At 40.8% G+C, this 18,632-nt stretch overlaps 1 protein-coding gene across 3 annotated transcripts in view; it reads right to left on the reverse strand.

Moving 5' to 3' along the window:
• The window catches only part of Ercc6 (ERCC excision repair 6, chromatin remodeling factor), a 76,814-nt gene that overhangs the window by 24,597 nt on the left and 33,585 nt on the right, over positions 1-18,632 (reverse strand). For all 3 annotated transcript variants that reach the window (XM_010622510.3, XM_010622511.3, XM_010622509.3), the window contains 2 exons: positions 17,211-17,369; positions 9,524-9,659 (listed from right to left, as the gene is read on the reverse strand). In XM_010622510.3, the coding sequence (XP_010620812.1) occupies positions 9,524-9,659; positions 17,211-17,369 (295 nt within the window). The remainder of the gene's footprint in view (positions 1-9,523; positions 9,660-17,210; positions 17,370-18,632) is intronic.

Here is an 18,632-nt window from a genome sequence, read left to right on the forward strand (position 1 = left end):
TGTTAGTGGGGGGAATTCCAGGCCCTAAATGTTCTAGCCATCCACACCAGCTGGCATTCTTGATGGGAAAAACAAACTCCAGCCTCAGACAGACAAGAAGTTAGAAAACAAGCTACCTGGAGGCTGCTTGCTCACAGAGAGTGTACAGCACAGATGGAGTGACATGGATGGTGGGGCCCTATGCAAGACCGGGGGTGCTGTCCCCATGTTCCTGCATGCTCCTCACAGAAAGCATCTTGGTGACCCTGTGCAAAGGCAGAGCCACCACTGCTCACCCCACTGTACAGATGAGCAAACTGTGGCTCAGATTCATAACCAGTGCACCAGGTCAGGGAGCCAGCAAGCAGTGTCACAGAAAGGACCCACACCAAAGCTACAACCACTAAGCCTCGGCTGCACTCTTCTCCCTGCATCGCGGAAAGGTTCAGACAGGGAAAATTATACGTACAACAAACTGGCTCTTAAAATACACCATTCAAACATAACAACCAGATATAAATATTAGACATTTCTCAATGAGAATGAAACTGTTAAGGAACAAGCCAAAATATAAAAAGGGACATATTTCTAAGTGCCTTTGTAATTCCTAATCTGAACTGAAATTAGGGGAATATAAAAGTGGAGAGGGTAGGATGGGTCATAGGTAACAGATGCTACTTACTTCTTAACTGTGTGAGAAAAATAATTAAAATACCTCAGTCAAGAATTTAAGTCTATTATTAATAGTTCTTAGATCCATATACATACTAAAAAAGAAACAATGCACACCTACAGAGGAAATACAACAGATATGAGCAAAATTCAAGGAAAGAAGAAACAGGAAACAAAACACAGTGTCAGCTTTCAGACTAAAGGCCCTGGGAGGGCAGGACAGGACAAGAGACCTCAGGGTGGGGGTGGGGTGTAGTCTGGCCTTGTGCTGAAAGGAGAGGCAACACTCTGCAGCATGCAGTTGAAATGCGGGAATTAACAAAGCTAGGCAAGGAAATACAAAGTAAAAAGGCAGGATTAGCAACACAGTATCAGTATCAGACAAATAGGAATAAAGAGGATATTGTATACTGTCAAGGGGAAGATACATGATCACGGAAGAGCCACGAACCTCTATCTGCCTTTAAGCACCGCGACAGACAGAAGCAAGTCCCTGAAAAGCTGCCTGGACAGAGGGATATGCCATAGTCCCCCAGAGGCCTGACCACTGTGTTTTGCACAGACAGAGTAAGATTAACAGGACAAAAAATTACAGTAGTGGATGCAAAGGACTTGGGCATCAGCACAGCCCCAGACTGTCCAAATACTCATTCCTTACAAAGATGCCATTCGGAAAGGCTGAAATCATGACCTGCCATCAGCTCAACAGGCTAAAGAAGGAAAATGACGAAATCAACAAGAGAAAGACAATAATCAGCAAATCTTTAAAAATCTGGTAAAACTGATAAAAATAAAAAACAATTCTTTGAAAAGACAAAACCAACCAAACCAACCTTTGAGAAGTCCAAAGAGCACACATATAGATTTAGAAATGTCAAGAAACAGTCACAGACTCAGAGGACACAGCTCACCATGCTAAACACAGCATAGCATGTCAAACAAGTGAACACTGAGAGAGGACGTAAGACAACGTCCATCACCAAAGTGCATGACCCAAGAAAAACCAGCCTGGCCCTGAGGAACCTGAACATGCTGTGCTCCTGTGTCCATGAGTCCACCATACGCGAGGAATTTACCAACAATGCAGGAAGAGGACCAGGGATCTGAACTGCTCACGCATGGAGACAAGAGTGCAACCCAGATAAATAGGCCATAGCCAGCAAATCCAGGGTTCAGAGCCACAGATATGTATACAGCCCCTCGATAGAGGGCAGTTACTTTTTTTTTTTCTCCTTGTCCCTGCCCTCCCTTCACCCCTCCTCCCCTCCCCATTTACAAACACTTTATTTCCATCTTTTCATTTTCTCACATTTTTTCTTTTCCCTTATTACCCTTCCCCTACCCATCCCACCTTCCCTACACCTTTAGCCCTTTTCTTCCCATTTCACAATGTCAGTTATCTCATTAGGATCTTATGTACTATTACAGTTTATTCACACCAGAGAAACTATTTGGTATTTACACATGTGTGACTTATTTATTTCACTTAGGAATATATCCGCAATATGTATCTATTTTCCTATGAATGAATGTAATTTCTCGTTCTTTATGGCTGAGTAATATTCCATTTTATAGAAAAACCACATCTTCTTTATCCAGTTTCCAACTGATGGGCAAATGGGCTGTTTCCAAGTTTTAGCTATTACAAACTGTGCTGCTATAAACATAGGTGCGCATACATCACTGTGATATGATTCTTTTAGTTCTTTTGGAAAGATACCCAGCAGAGGGATTGCTGGGTCAAATGGAACCTCTAGTCCCAGCTCTTTGAAGTATCTCCATATTGATTTCCATAGTGGTTGCACCAGTCTGCACTCCCACCAGCAGTGGAGAAGGGTTCTTTTCTCTCCACAACCCCAAGAGGGCAGTTACTTTATAGATAAGAATTACCACTATTCCGGCGCAATGATGTCGAGACTATATGACACGTGTGCCACAGCAGGCATACAAGCCAGCCCAATCGCCCCAGCAGCAGAGCACTGGATCTTCAGATTTAGTTGCAGTGTTGGCACTCTGTGACGAATAAGTGGGTTTGGGTTGCAGTTTGGGTACTGGGTCTCTAAAAGGTCCTCCATCACTGCTCTAACCTAATAAGGCTTATCACAGGAATATAAGGACAGCTAAGTATCAGGAAGGCTGAGTATCGTGGAATCACAACAAACTCGTATAAATTGTTGTACAGAAATCAAAATCATCCAAAAGATGACAATTTTATTAATATCTTAAAACAGCTAGGAATAAAATGTTTTAATTCTGCAGAGTATAAAAGAGTATAAAGAGGGTGGAGAAAATTTTGAAGGAACAGAATTCAGTGGGGCGGGGACACAGGGATGGACTGTCTTGTCATGTGTCACAATACACTGGACATTTCAGGAGCGAATGAAGTTGCTTTACAGATGGACCTCAAAGCCTTGGACCGGCAGGAGGGCTGACAGGTGAGAGCAGCATCATTACTGTGACTGCTCTCACATGCACAATATTACCCTGAGGGCCACACCTGAAGTGACCTTTCCCTGACCTGATCTTCTGATGTCTGCAGCAGTCCACAGTGGGCCACAGAGCCTTGCAGACCTGTACCTCCCCTGACTACGTGCTGCTCCTTGGTCGCTGGTGCCCAGTGTAAAAATGTACTGTTCAGAACGCCAGGTGCTACTCCAGCACCTCCCCAGCCAGGCTTGCAACTCTCACAAGCCAGAATGAGCTCCATAGCGCCTCCACAACTGAATTTTCTACAGGGATTCTAGGCAGCAGTCCTGAATCTGTCCCTGTGCTCCCCTCTAGAAAAGTGGGGCTGCTAGAAACCATGGCAGCAGGTAGGGCAAGAGGTGGCAGCAAAGTGAGCCACGAGACTGTTCCATGCCTGGGTCTACTCTAGGCATGAGATGTGCACACAGGGGCAGAGAGAGGACAGCGACTACAGATGCTTGGGTTTGAAACAGAGCAAAGTTAAATCGGCACCCATATTTATAAAATGTCCACTGTGCTCAACCAAATGCTGCAAATGCAGCTTCACCTGCTCTCTGTAACTTGGAGCCCCTGATGCCCAGCCTTGCTGTGGTCACCCAGTTAGCCTCAAGGACACACCCAGAGGCATGTCTGGACATCATCTGTGAAGATGTGTGCATTACCACAGATAAACAGGACACCGAGCCTCTCAAATATATACTACTGGAGCGATATCTAGCTTCTTCAACTTGCGTAAGGATCAAAGTTTATCTGGAGTAATCTGTAATATCAGCTATAGAAATTATAGAATTCCGTGTTCAGACAGATGTACAACAATTCACAAGAATTTATAGAAGATTTGTAGATTTATAATTTATAGGAAGAGTAAATTGTGCAAAATGTCTCTACTGAAAACATAATCTCCACTTAGCTGCTAGGTAGCAACACATCCAAGACTATTTGTCTTCACCTGATTCAATCTCAGGATTCTGTGACTGCCTAGACTAGAGTTTCAATAATGGTGAGTTGTTGAATATTATAGACGTCTCTATCCAAACACTTAAGACAAATCATCTCAGGCGGTTTCAAATTAAAAGCTTGTAAAATATGTAACCTCTCCTAGTTTTTGCAATTAATAGGGTACATCTGCAATTAGCCTGACTTACTGAATGCAAGGCTGTTGTCATTAAAGGATGTCGGTGGAAGTGCTGCTGTTATTATGGAGGCTCAGGAGACCAATCCCTCCTAGAGGGCAAATAGTGGACTGGTAGAAAACAACAGCCATAAATCACACTGTCAGGCGCGGGGAGCGGGTGAAGCACAGGCACATGAAGGCCATTCACGGCAAACACAGCCCGGCTTCCCAGGCAGGATTTACCGCACCTGTAATTAATTAAAATTTCCTTCAAGCTAAATCTTTAATAAACAAGGATTTGTGCTGACAATGAAAAAAAAAAACACTCCAGCAACACAATTTTACAATACATCTCTGAGAACAAGCTATCATTTCTTATATCAGGTGTGCACACCAACTCTGAAGTTAATAGGAACTGCACTACCTTGGGTTGTAACCATGTACCTGGCATGGGCCTGAAATACCATGGACACTTGAGAGACTGTGTGGATCCCCTTCTACTTTTACTTGTTTTTTACTTGACCAGCTTTCAGCCTTTTAAAAGGCCAAGTCTTTCTGGGCTAATATCTCAGAAAACAGACCTTTTTAAAGAGCACACAATAATCACTAGAGGGCCAAGTTTCTTGTGGTTTGCTTTTTAACCATACCCTGCACTTCCCACAAGAACTTTAACATCTATTTCATTCTTTCCTTTTGGGAACAAATATATCTGGATATAAGAAAAGCAAAATAACCAGAAACATGTCTGATAAAGCAGGGGTGAACTTCCTATCAAGCCTGTACACTGAACATGGTAGCTACAAATGCCTCTCAGCATCTTTTCTCCATTTCTGAGATAAAGAAGCCTATAGTGTGCTTCATTTCTGAAAAAAGTAAGGAACACCTGAGTAACTTAGGTAACGAGTCCACCTAAGCTCTTAGTGCACACACATTTATTCAATAAACCCTCAAAAAATTATCAGAAAATGCCATCTCACAGGTCATCAAGCCAGGCCCTGAGAAACAGTGCCCTGTGTGATGTCTTACAAGTTACACAATGGGAGATCTGAGACTCACAACGTGGAGTAGTAACCACAAAACCTATGCTCTGAAAACTTAATGCCATGGTTGCTTTTGCCTCTCTTATGCCTCTAAATGTCATGAGTTGAATAAAATGAGACAAAGTTCTTTGGAATCTCTAAAATGGTCCACAGAATCACTAGATCCTTCATAGGATCAAAAAAGGTAGGAGAGATAAAGGACAGCCAGGTCAGCATATAAGCAACTTAGCATTGTACCTCTTCTGGCGCAATGAGAAAGGGTTCTTAGTCATTAGATAAGCTTTACAACACAGTGCTAATGATGCCAACACCCACTGTGAGACATGGGACAAGCATATAAGACTGCCTCTTCTCATTATCTTTCCATATATTTTCCTTCCCTAAGAAAACAGTTGGCTTTTCAAGGTTAGTTAAAACCATCATATACATTTTTTTGTAGACCTAACAGTATCAAACATATGGAGCCAGGCATGGAGGCACTTGTCTATAATCCTAGCATTCAGAGGTTGAGGCAGGAGGATCACTGTGAGTTTAAAACCAGCCTGGGCTACATAGTGAGTTTAGGGCCGGCCTGAGCTACAAAGGGAGACTCTGCCTCAAAAAACAAAACAAAATCCAGCTTTCAGCCTTTTAAAAGGCCAAGTCTTTCTGGGCTAATATCTCAGAAAACAGACCTTTTTAAAGAGCACACAATAATCACTAGAGGGCCAAGTTTCTTGTGGTTTGCTTTTTAACCATACCCTGCACTTCCCACAAGAACTTTAACATCTATTTCATTCTTTCCTTTTGGGAACAAATATATCTGGATATAAGAAAAGCAAAATAACCAGAAACATGTCTGATAAAGCAGGGGTGAACTTCCTATCAAGCCTGTACACTGAACATGGTAGCTACAAATGCCTCTCAGCATCTTTTCTCCATTTCTGAGATAAAGAAGCCTATAGTGTGCTTCATTTCTGAAAAAAGTAAGGAACACCTGAGTAACTTAGGTAACGAGTCCACCTAAGCTCTTAGTGCACACACATTTATTCAATAAACCCTCAAAAAATTATCAGAAAATGCCATCTCACAGGTCATCAAGCCAGGCCCTGAGAAACAGTGCCCTGTGTGATGTCTTACAAGTTACACAATGGGAGATCTGAGACTCACAACGTGGAGTAGTAACCACAAAACCTATGCTCTGAAAACTTAATGCCATGGTTGCTTTTGCCTCTCTTATGCCTCTAAATGTCATGAGTTGAATAAAATGAGACAAAGTTCTTTGGAATCTCTAAAATGGTCCACAGAATCACTAGATCCTTCATAGGATCAAAAAAGGTAGGAGAGATAAAGGACAGCCAGGTCAGCATATAAGCAACTTAGCATTGTACCTCTTCTGGCGCAATGAGAAAGGGTTCTTAGTCATTAGATAAGCTTTACAACACAGTGCTAATGATGCCAACACCCACTGTGAGACATGGGACAAGCATATAAGACTGCCTCTTCTCATTATCTTTCCATATATTTTCCTTCCCTAAGAAAACAGTTGGCTTTTCAAGGTTAGTTAAAACCATCATATACATTTTTTTGTAGACCTAACAGTATCAAACATATGGAGCCAGGCATGGAGGCACTTGTCTATAATCCTAGCATTCAGAGGTTGAGGCAGGAGGATCACTGTGAGTTTAAAACCAGCCTGGGCTACATAGTGAGTTTAGGGCCGGCCTGAGCTACAAAGGGAGACTCTGCCTCAAAAAACAAAACAAAACAAAAAAATCAAACATCTATAATATTCTTTTATAGTTGTTCAACAAATACTAATCAACTCACATAAAAGTTTTTCTGTGTTAGAAAAAACGGATCACAAATCACAATGAGAAATTTTAAAAACTTAAGATCCGGGCCAGGATTTAGCTCAGTGGTGTCACGCCTGCCTCACAAGGTCCTGAGTATGATCCCCAGTGCCTAAAACAAAAAAACCAAAAAAAAAAAAAAACCTTAAGATCCTACTACATGAGATTTCCACTGGCCATTAAAGGATTTTAAAAATTTCTTTACCAGACTGGATCATGTAAAACTATTATTAGATACATAGTTTTTTGCATGGTTGCTGAGTGTGTATCTGATAATTCTAAATTATGGTGCCAATCAAAGAGCTTATTAACAAAGATAACCTAGTACTGTATTAAATGGTGAAAAGGGGGAAGCTAAAATGCAACTGTGGAAAGAAAAATAATAGATGTGCACTATTTTAGAAGCTGATTATATGACATATGCTTTCTAAATGAAAACTTTTTGAAATTTTATGTCTGACCAACTACAATGAAGCATTAGGAAAATAAAAATATTCCACTTGAATTTTAGGGAAAACAATTGCCATTGTTACTCTTTTAAATGTCTCTAAAGAGAAATTCCTCATTCTTGATTTGTCCAATACCATATGTCCCTAATGCCAGAGCACCACACTAAATTAAGATAGGACAGCACTGGGCATGGAAATCTCACCCTTGGAAAAGGAAATCACAGCTGACAAGGGAGGAAAAGAAGCCTGGAATTAGATGCTGGCCTACAGAACAGACCGGCACTGAAGGACTATCTGAAACATGAATAAGAAACATAGACTCTACTGCACTCTATGTTTGTAAGCTGCGTGAGAGGATGATAAAGATCTGTACATATAGATATATCACCCCCAGAAATAAAAGCTGCTACTAACATTAACAATAAATAATACAGTGATCTGGTCTCTTAGCCAACAATATAGTTTAAAAGACACAAAAGCACTTCTTCTCAACCTTTTGTGTAATATCTTACATCTACAGAGATCTGAGATACTTTATCATAGGAAAAGAGCAGTAGGGAAATCACAGCACTCACCCTACTTCATTAATTCTCTTAACCATTTTCTACTTACCTTTTAAAATTCTGGGCAGTTAGTTGGTCTTAACAATAACAGCTAGTACAAGCAAGATTCCACCTCACCTTATCTGTGTTACCAAGTATCTATATTCCTGACACAGAAATTCTGAATCTGTCAGAAACTCTACTGACCCATGATCATGAACATTCAGGAAACTGAAAGGCAGAGAGGCACAGTTTGGAGACTCCAGACCTGAGCAGTTCCTGAGACCTCTCACTCAGGTGAACAAACCTTTCACAGTCCCTACAGTGGCTGCTGCTTCCTGAGGTGCCGGAGAGCTCATCTGAGAGCTCAGAAAACCCAGGAAAAAAGAACTCACAGCAAACTGCCACCTCTTGTCAGCAACCTGCAACCTGTGGTGAAGCTGTGTAAATATTATTTATTCAACAAATGCTTGGGGGGCACTTGGGATGCAGTCAGTCACACACAGGGCCTGCTCTTCAGAGTGTGGTCTATGTGGGTGAGACAGATGAGAAGAAACTTGTAACATACCTATCTACACTGCCCACAGGAGTAAAGGTAAATGTTGTTTTTGACAATGTGGCTACTAACCAAAATAGGAATAAGGGAGGAAACAACTTTAAATACATGATTACCCAAGATTCAGGAACAAAGTGCAGCATAACTGAAAAGCAGTAAGATTTATAAAATTTTCAAAATAGCAAGCTGCTTCTTTCATTGGTCAAGAATATGATTTAAACTCATATTAACAAATGCATTTACCAGATAAGTATTCTTTATATCTGAAATGCTTGAAAAACTGCTTCAGAGTTTGGATTTTCCCAGCGTTTAGATGTGCCCTGATATCCTAGGGCTGGGACCCAGGTTTAAACATGAAGTTCATTATGGTTTATAATGCTGTGTTTTAACTGTGATCTATCACATGAGGTCAGAGGTAGATTTACTGGGTGTGGTGTGTCAGGGTTCACAAAGTTCCAGACTGGGGAGCATTTCAGATTTTGGGATTTAGGGATGTTCAACCCACAGATTACTTTTTGTATCCACTTTCCTAAAGCTGTTTCAAGCTGCTGATGCCCATGGTCCCTCCATTTAACAATCTAGAAGTTACTAGATTTCTGATCCCAAATGTGTGGCCCCCTGTCCACATTCAGTTATGACTTGCTAGACAACAAGCATGTCACAGTGCCACCACGGACTGTTAGAACAACAAAGCCAGTATTCGTAATTGTGAAGATACAGAGCTCTAAATTAAGTCAATAATTATAAAATAAGCTTAAATGCATAAAACAAAACTTGGGAATATCCAATTCATGGTTCAAAGAAAAAGCAAACATGTACAATGAAGGGGTTTAAACAAAACACAAGCGACGTACTGAAGCATCATACTGTTACCTTTCTGTTGGTACAGGAACCAGTTTCATGCAGAATTGCCACTCTGAAGGGAGGCCACCACGTGTGAAACTCCTTCACCCACTGATGCATCACTGTTGTTGGGCAGACAATCAGAGTGGGGCCCAGTCCCTCGAACCTGCACCCAAATATCCAGGAAGAAAACACAACTGTGAAAAATCCCATACCAGGTGATCGGCTGCCAAAAACAAAAAACAAAAACCCTTAACAATTCAAAAAGGAAAATACATGGGCCAGAGATTTAACTCGGTGGTGGTGCCATCTGCCTCACAAGCACAAGGTCCTGAGTTCGATCCCCGTGCCAAAAAAAAAAAAAAAAAAAAAAAAAAACACGATGACATTTTCAAAAGTAAAAAAAAAAAAAAAAAAAAAAAAAAAAAATACAACCTATGAGAACTAATTGATATTTTTGTTTTCATTAACAAAAAAGCTAATGAGGTTAAAACCTAGTAAGTAAAATCTCTACAAGTCCACCAATTTCTGGATGTAGGAATGAAGAGAAAACACCAAATAATACATTAAAGATTCTATAGCAAAGAAGAAAATCAAACAAATATGTATAGAACAAATACTTTCCTCACCCCTGCCATTCCAGCTTAGTGATATTGCTATACAGTATATCTTAACCTAAGTGAACATAACATCTTAAACTTGTCTAAACTCTATGGCAGTAATGGTGAACCTTGTAGAGCTTGCAAAGACAATAAACAGCACATTGTGACATGCATGCCATAGGTTTGATAACATTGCTCTATGGTCCGCCAGGAGTTTTCAACCCACAGAATTTCAGCTCATCCCCACTGCTCTGGAAAGCAAGTAGACACAGTTCCACCCATATTCAAGGGCTCAGAAGCTGGTGTGACAAGGTGACATAGTCCCCAGGAGACAGAGCACTTCGAGAAGGGAGCCTAGTGCTTTCGCAGCCTGCTCTTTCTCCACTCAGTGCAGGCTGCTTCTAACAACACAGTTGGGTGATGCCATGGCTTTTGGGCCCATGTGGATGGTGTGTGGAGGCAGCTGAGCATACTGAATAGGAGCTTTGCAAGAACTCACTAGGGACTTCGCACCCCAGGACAGGCGCTTATGCAAAGGCCACACACTGCAGCATTGCTTACACCACAGGAAACGCAGATGTGCCCCAAATGTCCAGACATGGCAAGGGCTGAACAAAATCCCAGCACAGGCCAATAGTTAGCACAGCCTGTGTCCGAATCCCAGCCCTGCACATGCCAACTATGGGCTCTTGGGCCCATTATCTGAACTCTCTGGACCCACTTCTCACCTTCAGTTTACAGTACTGGCCTTATGGGGTAACTAGGACACTAAATTACAGAGCATGGTGATACAGTAAATGCAAAGAGTTCATTAAGATGGAATATCTCATAACCACTAAAATTGTTTTGAAGAGCAATAAGCTGGGAAAAAACACAGTAAAAGCTTTTAAAAGCAAAATTATTAATGGAATCACCCCAACTCCCTGACACACAGGTGGGCACTGTATGAGCAACCTCTTCTCCATCCTTCCCAGTAGAGCCTTGTGTGCACAAGAGCCACTGCGCACTCCAGCACGCACCCCGTCAGGGTGCGCACCAGCATGGGCGCAAGCAAGCCTGTCAGTGCACAGCACGCCAGTCCATGGTACCAGCCGGTGGGACTGACAAACCGGACGGAAATGCTCACACACCAGGCTGAGGGACTCTTCTCTCTTGTTCCTTCCTGCTGTACGTACAGCCCAACGACCAAGGATCAGGACAAGTCACGGCTCAAGATGAAGATGAAGGACAAGGGAAAACCAACTACACAAAAATTCCAAAAATATAAGCTCACACTACAAGACACAGCTGGGAACCGAGGCCAAGAGGCCCTGCAGGCCACCAACAGCAATGCTCTAAACCATCTTTTCCTTCCCTCTTACCTCCTGCCAACAAGGATGATGAATTCGTGAGACAAAGTGCATGTGAATTACTCCTCCCACCATCTCACTGATCCCCAGTGTCAACTTTCTGTGAACACCTAGGATGCTAAATCTGAGCCTGGCCAGATCTTCCTGAACCCCAAGCTTCCCTCCCTGCACATCTCAGTGCTGATGGAGATATATCCTGGGCAGCACGTCACCCACCTTTCCTCACTTCCCAATCCAATGACAAGCATCACCACTCTCTGCGGCCCAAACTGAAGTCCAGGCCTGCCCCATGATCAGCCCTCCTGCTTTCCTCTGTGAATAACCTGCACCAAACTACCGTGACTTCCACCTCCTCAGTCCCTCTGCAAGCCACCAGTCCCCCCCTCAACACCATTTCCAACCATTTCCAACTCTCATCTGTGTCACAGCAACCTTCAAGCACAATCATCTCTAAGAGAAAAACTGATGTCACATCCTCTCACTCTAAGACCTCCACTGGCTGCCCACAGCTCCTGCCCTGGCCTGAGAGACCTGGAGGCTGACCTTTACGTGTCCCAGCTTCATCCTCTCACTGCCACCCTCAGTACCTGCCAGAGCTAGAACTGAGCCAGCTGGAACAGTCCTCAGTTCCCAAGAGATACACGGTCCTCTGAGTCCAGCTGTCACTTCCTCTACCTCTGGCCCTCCCGGATGCCACTGATTTGTCCTCCAGACCACAGCTTCCTGAAGAGACCTCCCTCGGTGCACCCAGGCCAGTCAGGATCCCTGTCACACCTCCTACCTCCTTCTGAGCACAGCAGGTAAGAAATGAGTATTGTCATGTGCTAACATTTTTTTTTTTAAGGTTGGGGTAAAATATGTCAAAATGTTCAAAGAAATTATTCTGAGTTTGGGGATCATGTGTGATTTTTTATTTCCTGCTACAGCTCAATAAATGATGAACTTAATATGTATACAGAATAAATTAGTGCTTAAACTTAAATTATCTGCTATACAAAGGAAAATTAACTGGTGGTTCCAACAGAAAAAACATCGAGGCTTTGACAAAGCCCTAAGTGAAAGGAGTCTCATCCTTATACTCCAGCATATCAAGATGACTCTGTCCACCAACAACGCTTCCATCTCCTTCTACATGGGCACAGCCCCTGGCCCTTGGCTGGGAGCAAGGGTGGCACCAGAAGAAGCCAGCAGCCAAAAAGATTCAACAATTCCTACAGATGTCCAGGTCAAAAGTATCTCCAAGGCAGAGGCCCTCAGCTCCCCAAGGAGAGGGGTACTCTGCTCTGGCCCCTGGCTCCTTCCATGATGGCATACCTTTTCAAAAGGATTAGATGAACCAGCTTATTTATACCCTCCAAGGGTAATTCTACAAGAGAGTTATCAGTATTTACATAGAAGAGATGAGGGAACAACCAATCAAAAGCCATCCAAAATATTTTAAAACCAAGACATTCAGATAAGCAAGAATTCATCACATACCTCTTTTTTTTTAAATCTGTGAAAAACATTTATTCTGAGAATCTAAAATCTGCACAAAGAATACTGAACTTTGGAAAAAGCCTACAAAGAATTTTGTTATTTCTTCCCTAATACACTAACAATCTAATAAGAAAAAAAAATACCTTTAAAAATAGCATTGCTTCAGTCTGTCTGCAGTTATGTGATTTAAACATCCCTGGGTCTACTGAAGTATTCGCTGCAAACTTTGGTAAAGTTAGAAAAATGAACGAACCCTTTTTAAAAACTTAAAAAAAAAATACAACCAAATTCTAAATTATATCTTTCTTGGTAAATATACACAAAAAGAAATTTCAAGGCTGGGGATTTTGCTCAGTGATTCTGCAGCCTGCTTTGCAAGCCCAAGGTCTCGAGTTCAATACCCAGTACAAACAAAAAAAAAAAGAAAAGAAAGAAATTTCATTTGAAAAAGCATAAAGGCATTCCTTACCACCCCCCAAAATCCCCTCTTGTAACAAATATCAATTGCAGAGTTTTAGAAAAAAACTTAAATGATGGGTAAAACTCAAACCACCCCCACACCCACTCAGCAGGGGAAGAAAGGAATGAGCAGTCTTGAGAAAATCTGGTTGACAGTTTTCAAAAATTCAGCGCTAAAAAGGAAGATCCCCAACTTGGGAAGAACGAGAGAAGGCACCTGGGCAGGGCTCTGCTGTTCCTGCCACCCATTCTGCCCTCTGGAGACAGGGCCAGAGGGCCCCAGGAGCTTCTGCCAGGGCCCATGGTCCTATCTGCTTACCTCTGGGCAGATGGTGGGGACCCTCCAGGAACCATCCTGCTGCCACCAGAAAGATGACCAGCTTTGACACTGGGGAGGGTGACCCTGAGCCCCCAAATCTCACAAATGGGCTAGCAGTCAGTGGCGGGAGCTTCCAAGCATCATATACTTTTTCAGATTGCACCACTCACTCTGTCTCTGTCTCTCTCTACCTCTGCAAGCTGTGACACTGGTGACTCACACTTCATCATTTAAGGCCACTATTTTCTTCTGGCTGCACATCTATCTGGTATTAGTATGCCCTTTTATTTCTGCTTTTCTCCCTCTGTTAGAAGCACAGGGAGATTTTCACGCTGAGTTGAAATCTCAGAGCGAGACAGATTGTTCCTGGACCACAGAAGGGGCAATCAAACCCATTAACAGTCACATCCACTGAACCGCCCTTTTCTAACCTCAATACCAGTGAGATAAGCCTAAGAAATGGCTAAATGTACTAGAGTGATTAGCATCAATTACCAAACAGACTCCAGTTCCTTTCATCTTTGATAATCATTGATTACCTAATGAATTTAGGAAATACTAGTAGCTGCACAACCAAATAACTTAAACCTGCACGTGGAAACCAGCTGGTTGCAGCCTAGAAACTTAACCAGGAATTGCAAAGCATATGTACCCTGGAAAGCTTATTAACATTTTCAGAATATTTATTCTTAAATTGAAATGAACTAAAACGCTAACCAAGACACTAAAAGTACTAACTGGAATTTTTAAGATAAATAATTCATTTCCCCTCATCATAAACTTCATGGGGCCCATTATTATAATAATGGCAAAGTAAAAAGGGGCAAGATATTCATTATGAACTGGGAACACAACAACCATAAAGATTTCTCTCCTGCTTCTCTTCTGAAAATAAACAGGTCTACCACACACATTAAAAACAAGAACAATAAACCAAACTTCCCCAGTAATGGGCTTTGGACCCGGAGCCTCATGTATGGTAGGAAAGCATTCTACCACTGAGCTACACCACCAGCCATTTATTCTAATACAGTCTTGCAAAGCTGTCAGGGCTGGCCTCAAACTTATGATCCTCCTTCCTCACCCAAGCAGCTGGGAACACAGGTTGTGTGCTACTATGCTTGGCTATAAACCAAATTTCTTATACCATGAAGTTTCTTAGTATCACAGAAACTTACACTATATGTTCATGGACCTTAAAACTGCAACACTAAGACCATATCAAATTAGAGACCAAACATTTATGGCACACAACTGTTCAGAGGGAAAGTTCACAGCCAATGAGGCAATGCCAGTTCACAAAGAATAGATCTGACTTCAAGGGATATTTTTCTTTAGGACATAAACCCAGAAGAGAACTCCAAGTTCATCTGGCTCCAGACTGTTAGGAAAGTGTTACTCAGTTTGCTGGGCCACATTAAGTGGAGGGAGTCAAGCCCCGCAGCTCACCTCCATTCCTAAAGAGCCCAGTTGTTTGGCTGATACATCACCATACTCTCAAAAGCCACTTCTACCAGTACCATTTTAATAAAGATGATCTGGGAACTAGTCCAATGTCCCACACTATTTCATTACAGAAAAGAGGATATGAGCATTGATAGTTAATTGATTACAGCTGATGCTCATTCTTAGCCCTGATCTGCTCCTAGTAGGACTGTCATCACTCGAGAGAGCATGTTTTAATTTTTAGATCACAACTACACTGCAGGGATGACTTCAGGTTTCTTAGGCCCAGAGAATTAGACTCCATGCAAGTTTCTTGATGACAGGAAGGGTAAGGAAGAAAGAGGTGGGAATGAGAAAATCCCAGAAATCATTTGAGGAAAGACAGTCCTAGGAACCATCTGAGCCAGCCTATTTACTTAAAAAAAAAAAAAAGTGTTAGGTTGCATTAAAAAAAAAAGTCTCTGAGACCAAGTCTACAAAAAACTTAACATTTTTTCAAATACTAAAACTAATGACATTCATAGACAACACCATAAATGCTCATTTTTCAACTTTAACTTTTGCCTTGGGCTAGAGTGTTTTCATGTATTTCCAGGTAAAATGTAAGAAAACACTAATATTTGAAGAGAATTCTCTGCTTCAATACAACATTTCTGTAACAACAAAAACAACAAAATATTTAGCATATGAAAATCTCAATGTTTTTTCCCCACTCCTACATTTATATAAATGCACCTAAGACTTTGGAAGTATTTTAAAACTCAAATACTTATGATCTGCTAAGTGAATGAAAGAGTAAGAAACAGAAGCAAAGCACTAAACTCTGAAGACCAAAATTAATGGTCTTTATCAACAATTTTCCGTGCTATTTGGCTCTGTACTAAACATCTCCGTTGACCTGAGTGTGGAATGGTAACTTTTCTCAGTCACTCACTTTAGGCACATGGGCTCTCATCTTCAGGCCTCTCCAGATCCTATGCAGTGATGGTGAGCCTTTTAGAGCTTTCAATGATACAAATAACCCACTGTGGCACATATACCATAGGCTCGCCACCACTGCCCTATTCAGTGAGTGTCCAAGGTTCCCAGGACACAGCCATTTGGTAGCTACCTTGCTGTCACCTATGGGATAAGCCTGCTGAAACATGAAAAAGTCTGGTATTATCTGGGTTCAAGATGAAACATCCTACATAATTCAACTAACAATATTTCTACTAATACAGGTTTCCATAAAACTAATGTACAGTTTAAGAATGGAAATGCTCAAGGTTCTTTATTTCAAGGTCAAGTAATTTCAGTGCTACCATACGCAACAGACAATGTTCACTTTTTGGGCAAACCAAGGTCTGAACAACTTTTTAAACTTTTATAGAAAATAAGAATTAAAATCTAAACGTAGTTTTCTATTATTTTAGACAGTCATTTAGGCTTTAGCCTTAGAATGTATATAAAAGTTAAAGACTCAGAGGGAAGCTGAAGGCATAGTGAGCAGAGAAGTAACTTCATTCAAAAAAAGCAACCCGAGTGTTCTCTGCAGATGCTGTCTCGCACTCTGACTATGAAGGAAATTAGGCAGAATGGCTTCTTCAAAGCTCCAACTTTCCCCCTGAATAGACTTTGTTCTTATTGTAATGCTCACCTGGTCTCCTGCCAAAACAAATATTTTAATGTAAAATTTAATAAATGGAACTAAAGGTATTATGTCTAATTTAAAATTCCATATTGTGTAAACTATTGATATTAACATAATTGAGTTTGTAAACAATCCATTTGCAAGAGCTAACCTTAGACATTGTATTGACCCAAAATATCTAGTGGGGCTCATCTGCAAAATGAAGCATCGATGCCTGGAATTCATTAAAAGTGTTACATGTTTAATTTCTCCTGCCCTACAGCTCCATTGTCTCGTAAAATTTTTCCTTTGATGTCCCCCACTAAAAGAATTAAAGGAATATTGTAATTGAAATGTCATCAATAATTCACAAGACCCTCCTCCACAGCAATACATCTGATGAAATATTAATTGAGCTCCACAGACTGACAGTCTGCAGAGAAGCACTTGCCTGTAATTTGAACCGCGAGTCCTGATCTTGCTGTAGCTCAGACCTGCCAAGAAGGCAATTATCTGGATGGTCTTGCCCAATCCCATCTCATCTCCCAGAATTCCTCCTGCCTGCTGGCAGTGCAATTCCCACAGCCACCTAACACCTGTCTGCTGGTACCTACAACAACAAACACCAACAAGAAAAGAGAAAATGGCAAATGGTGGATAATACAGATCATAACGAAAGCACTCATGAATTAATCATTTGGCTAGGTTCTAGCACCAATCAGAAAAATGTGCCGGATGTGTGTTTTACATGAGTATTATATTTATAAGGTCATACATTTTTGATCACCTAGGCATAAAGTTACAAATTTTTCTTTACAGAACGTTAACACATTTCTAATTAAACTGATAGATGGGGTAATTAGGGACTATTTCATTTCTTTTTCAACATTAGAAATAGCATGGCAAACAAGCATAAACTTATTATCTTTTATTCACTCTCTTTCTGGGAAAAAATTCCAAATATTTTTATTATATAGAATTCCAAAATTTTTTCTACAAAAAAGAGGCACTATATGTATTTTATTCAATCTTAGCATTAAAAAGGCAAGAGAGAACACAATTTATAGCTTCTACTATTGTCACTTAGTAATCAGGTTATCTTTTTATAGGAAAAGTTAAATTAAATTTTAAGGCCATAAACAAGTCTGAAGGGCTGCTCTCCACATTAGTACATAAAAGACAATTCTGGCACATTACTAGCAGATATGCAAAAAGGAAGAAAGGACTCAACAATACAAAAGGTCTTTTTAATATTTTAAAACAGAAATTGATTCAGGGATTTTATCATAGGTAGAAAAAGATCAGAGCTATTAAAATTTTAAATAAGGAATATTGGTCAAAGAGAAATAATGTATCTCCTCAAAAAATAGGAATGGTATTTTCATTTTTCTATCAAATGCATTCAATCTATAAATCTAAAAGCAAAGGTTTTTTTTAAAAAAAGGAATAATGCAAAAACACTTTTGACAGTGAAAGACAATATTATAGAATGATATGAAGATTACATGCAATATTTAAAAACTAAAGCAATACCACAAGTTAAAAGATGATACAAGCTAAAAGGTCTCCCTCCCTGACAAGACACCAAGAGTAAGTAATGAGATCCCCGCTGTCAAGAAAGGTGGGTTTATTATTGCTGTATTACTGACCAAAAAATTACTATTTGGTATCTGGTATGTCTACATAAAACCTCATTTTAGACCTCAGCTCTTGCTGAGCTAATTTCTCCCGGCAAATATGTCATAATTAACTGTACCTTTGTGTTTTGCAAATCAATTCTACAAGTTTGATTCTAGCTGTTGCCATTATTATACACAAGGAAAACAGAATTTTGCTGCTTAAGTTTGCTAATTGTAATTATACACTGGAGATG

This window comes from Fukomys damarensis, unplaced genomic scaffold (assembly GCF_012274545.1).
Source record: "Fukomys damarensis isolate Sample0158 unplaced genomic scaffold, DMR_v1.0_HiC HiC_scaffold_1, whole genome shotgun sequence".
Classification (NCBI taxonomy): Eukaryota; Metazoa; Chordata; class Mammalia; order Rodentia; family Bathyergidae; genus Fukomys; species Fukomys damarensis.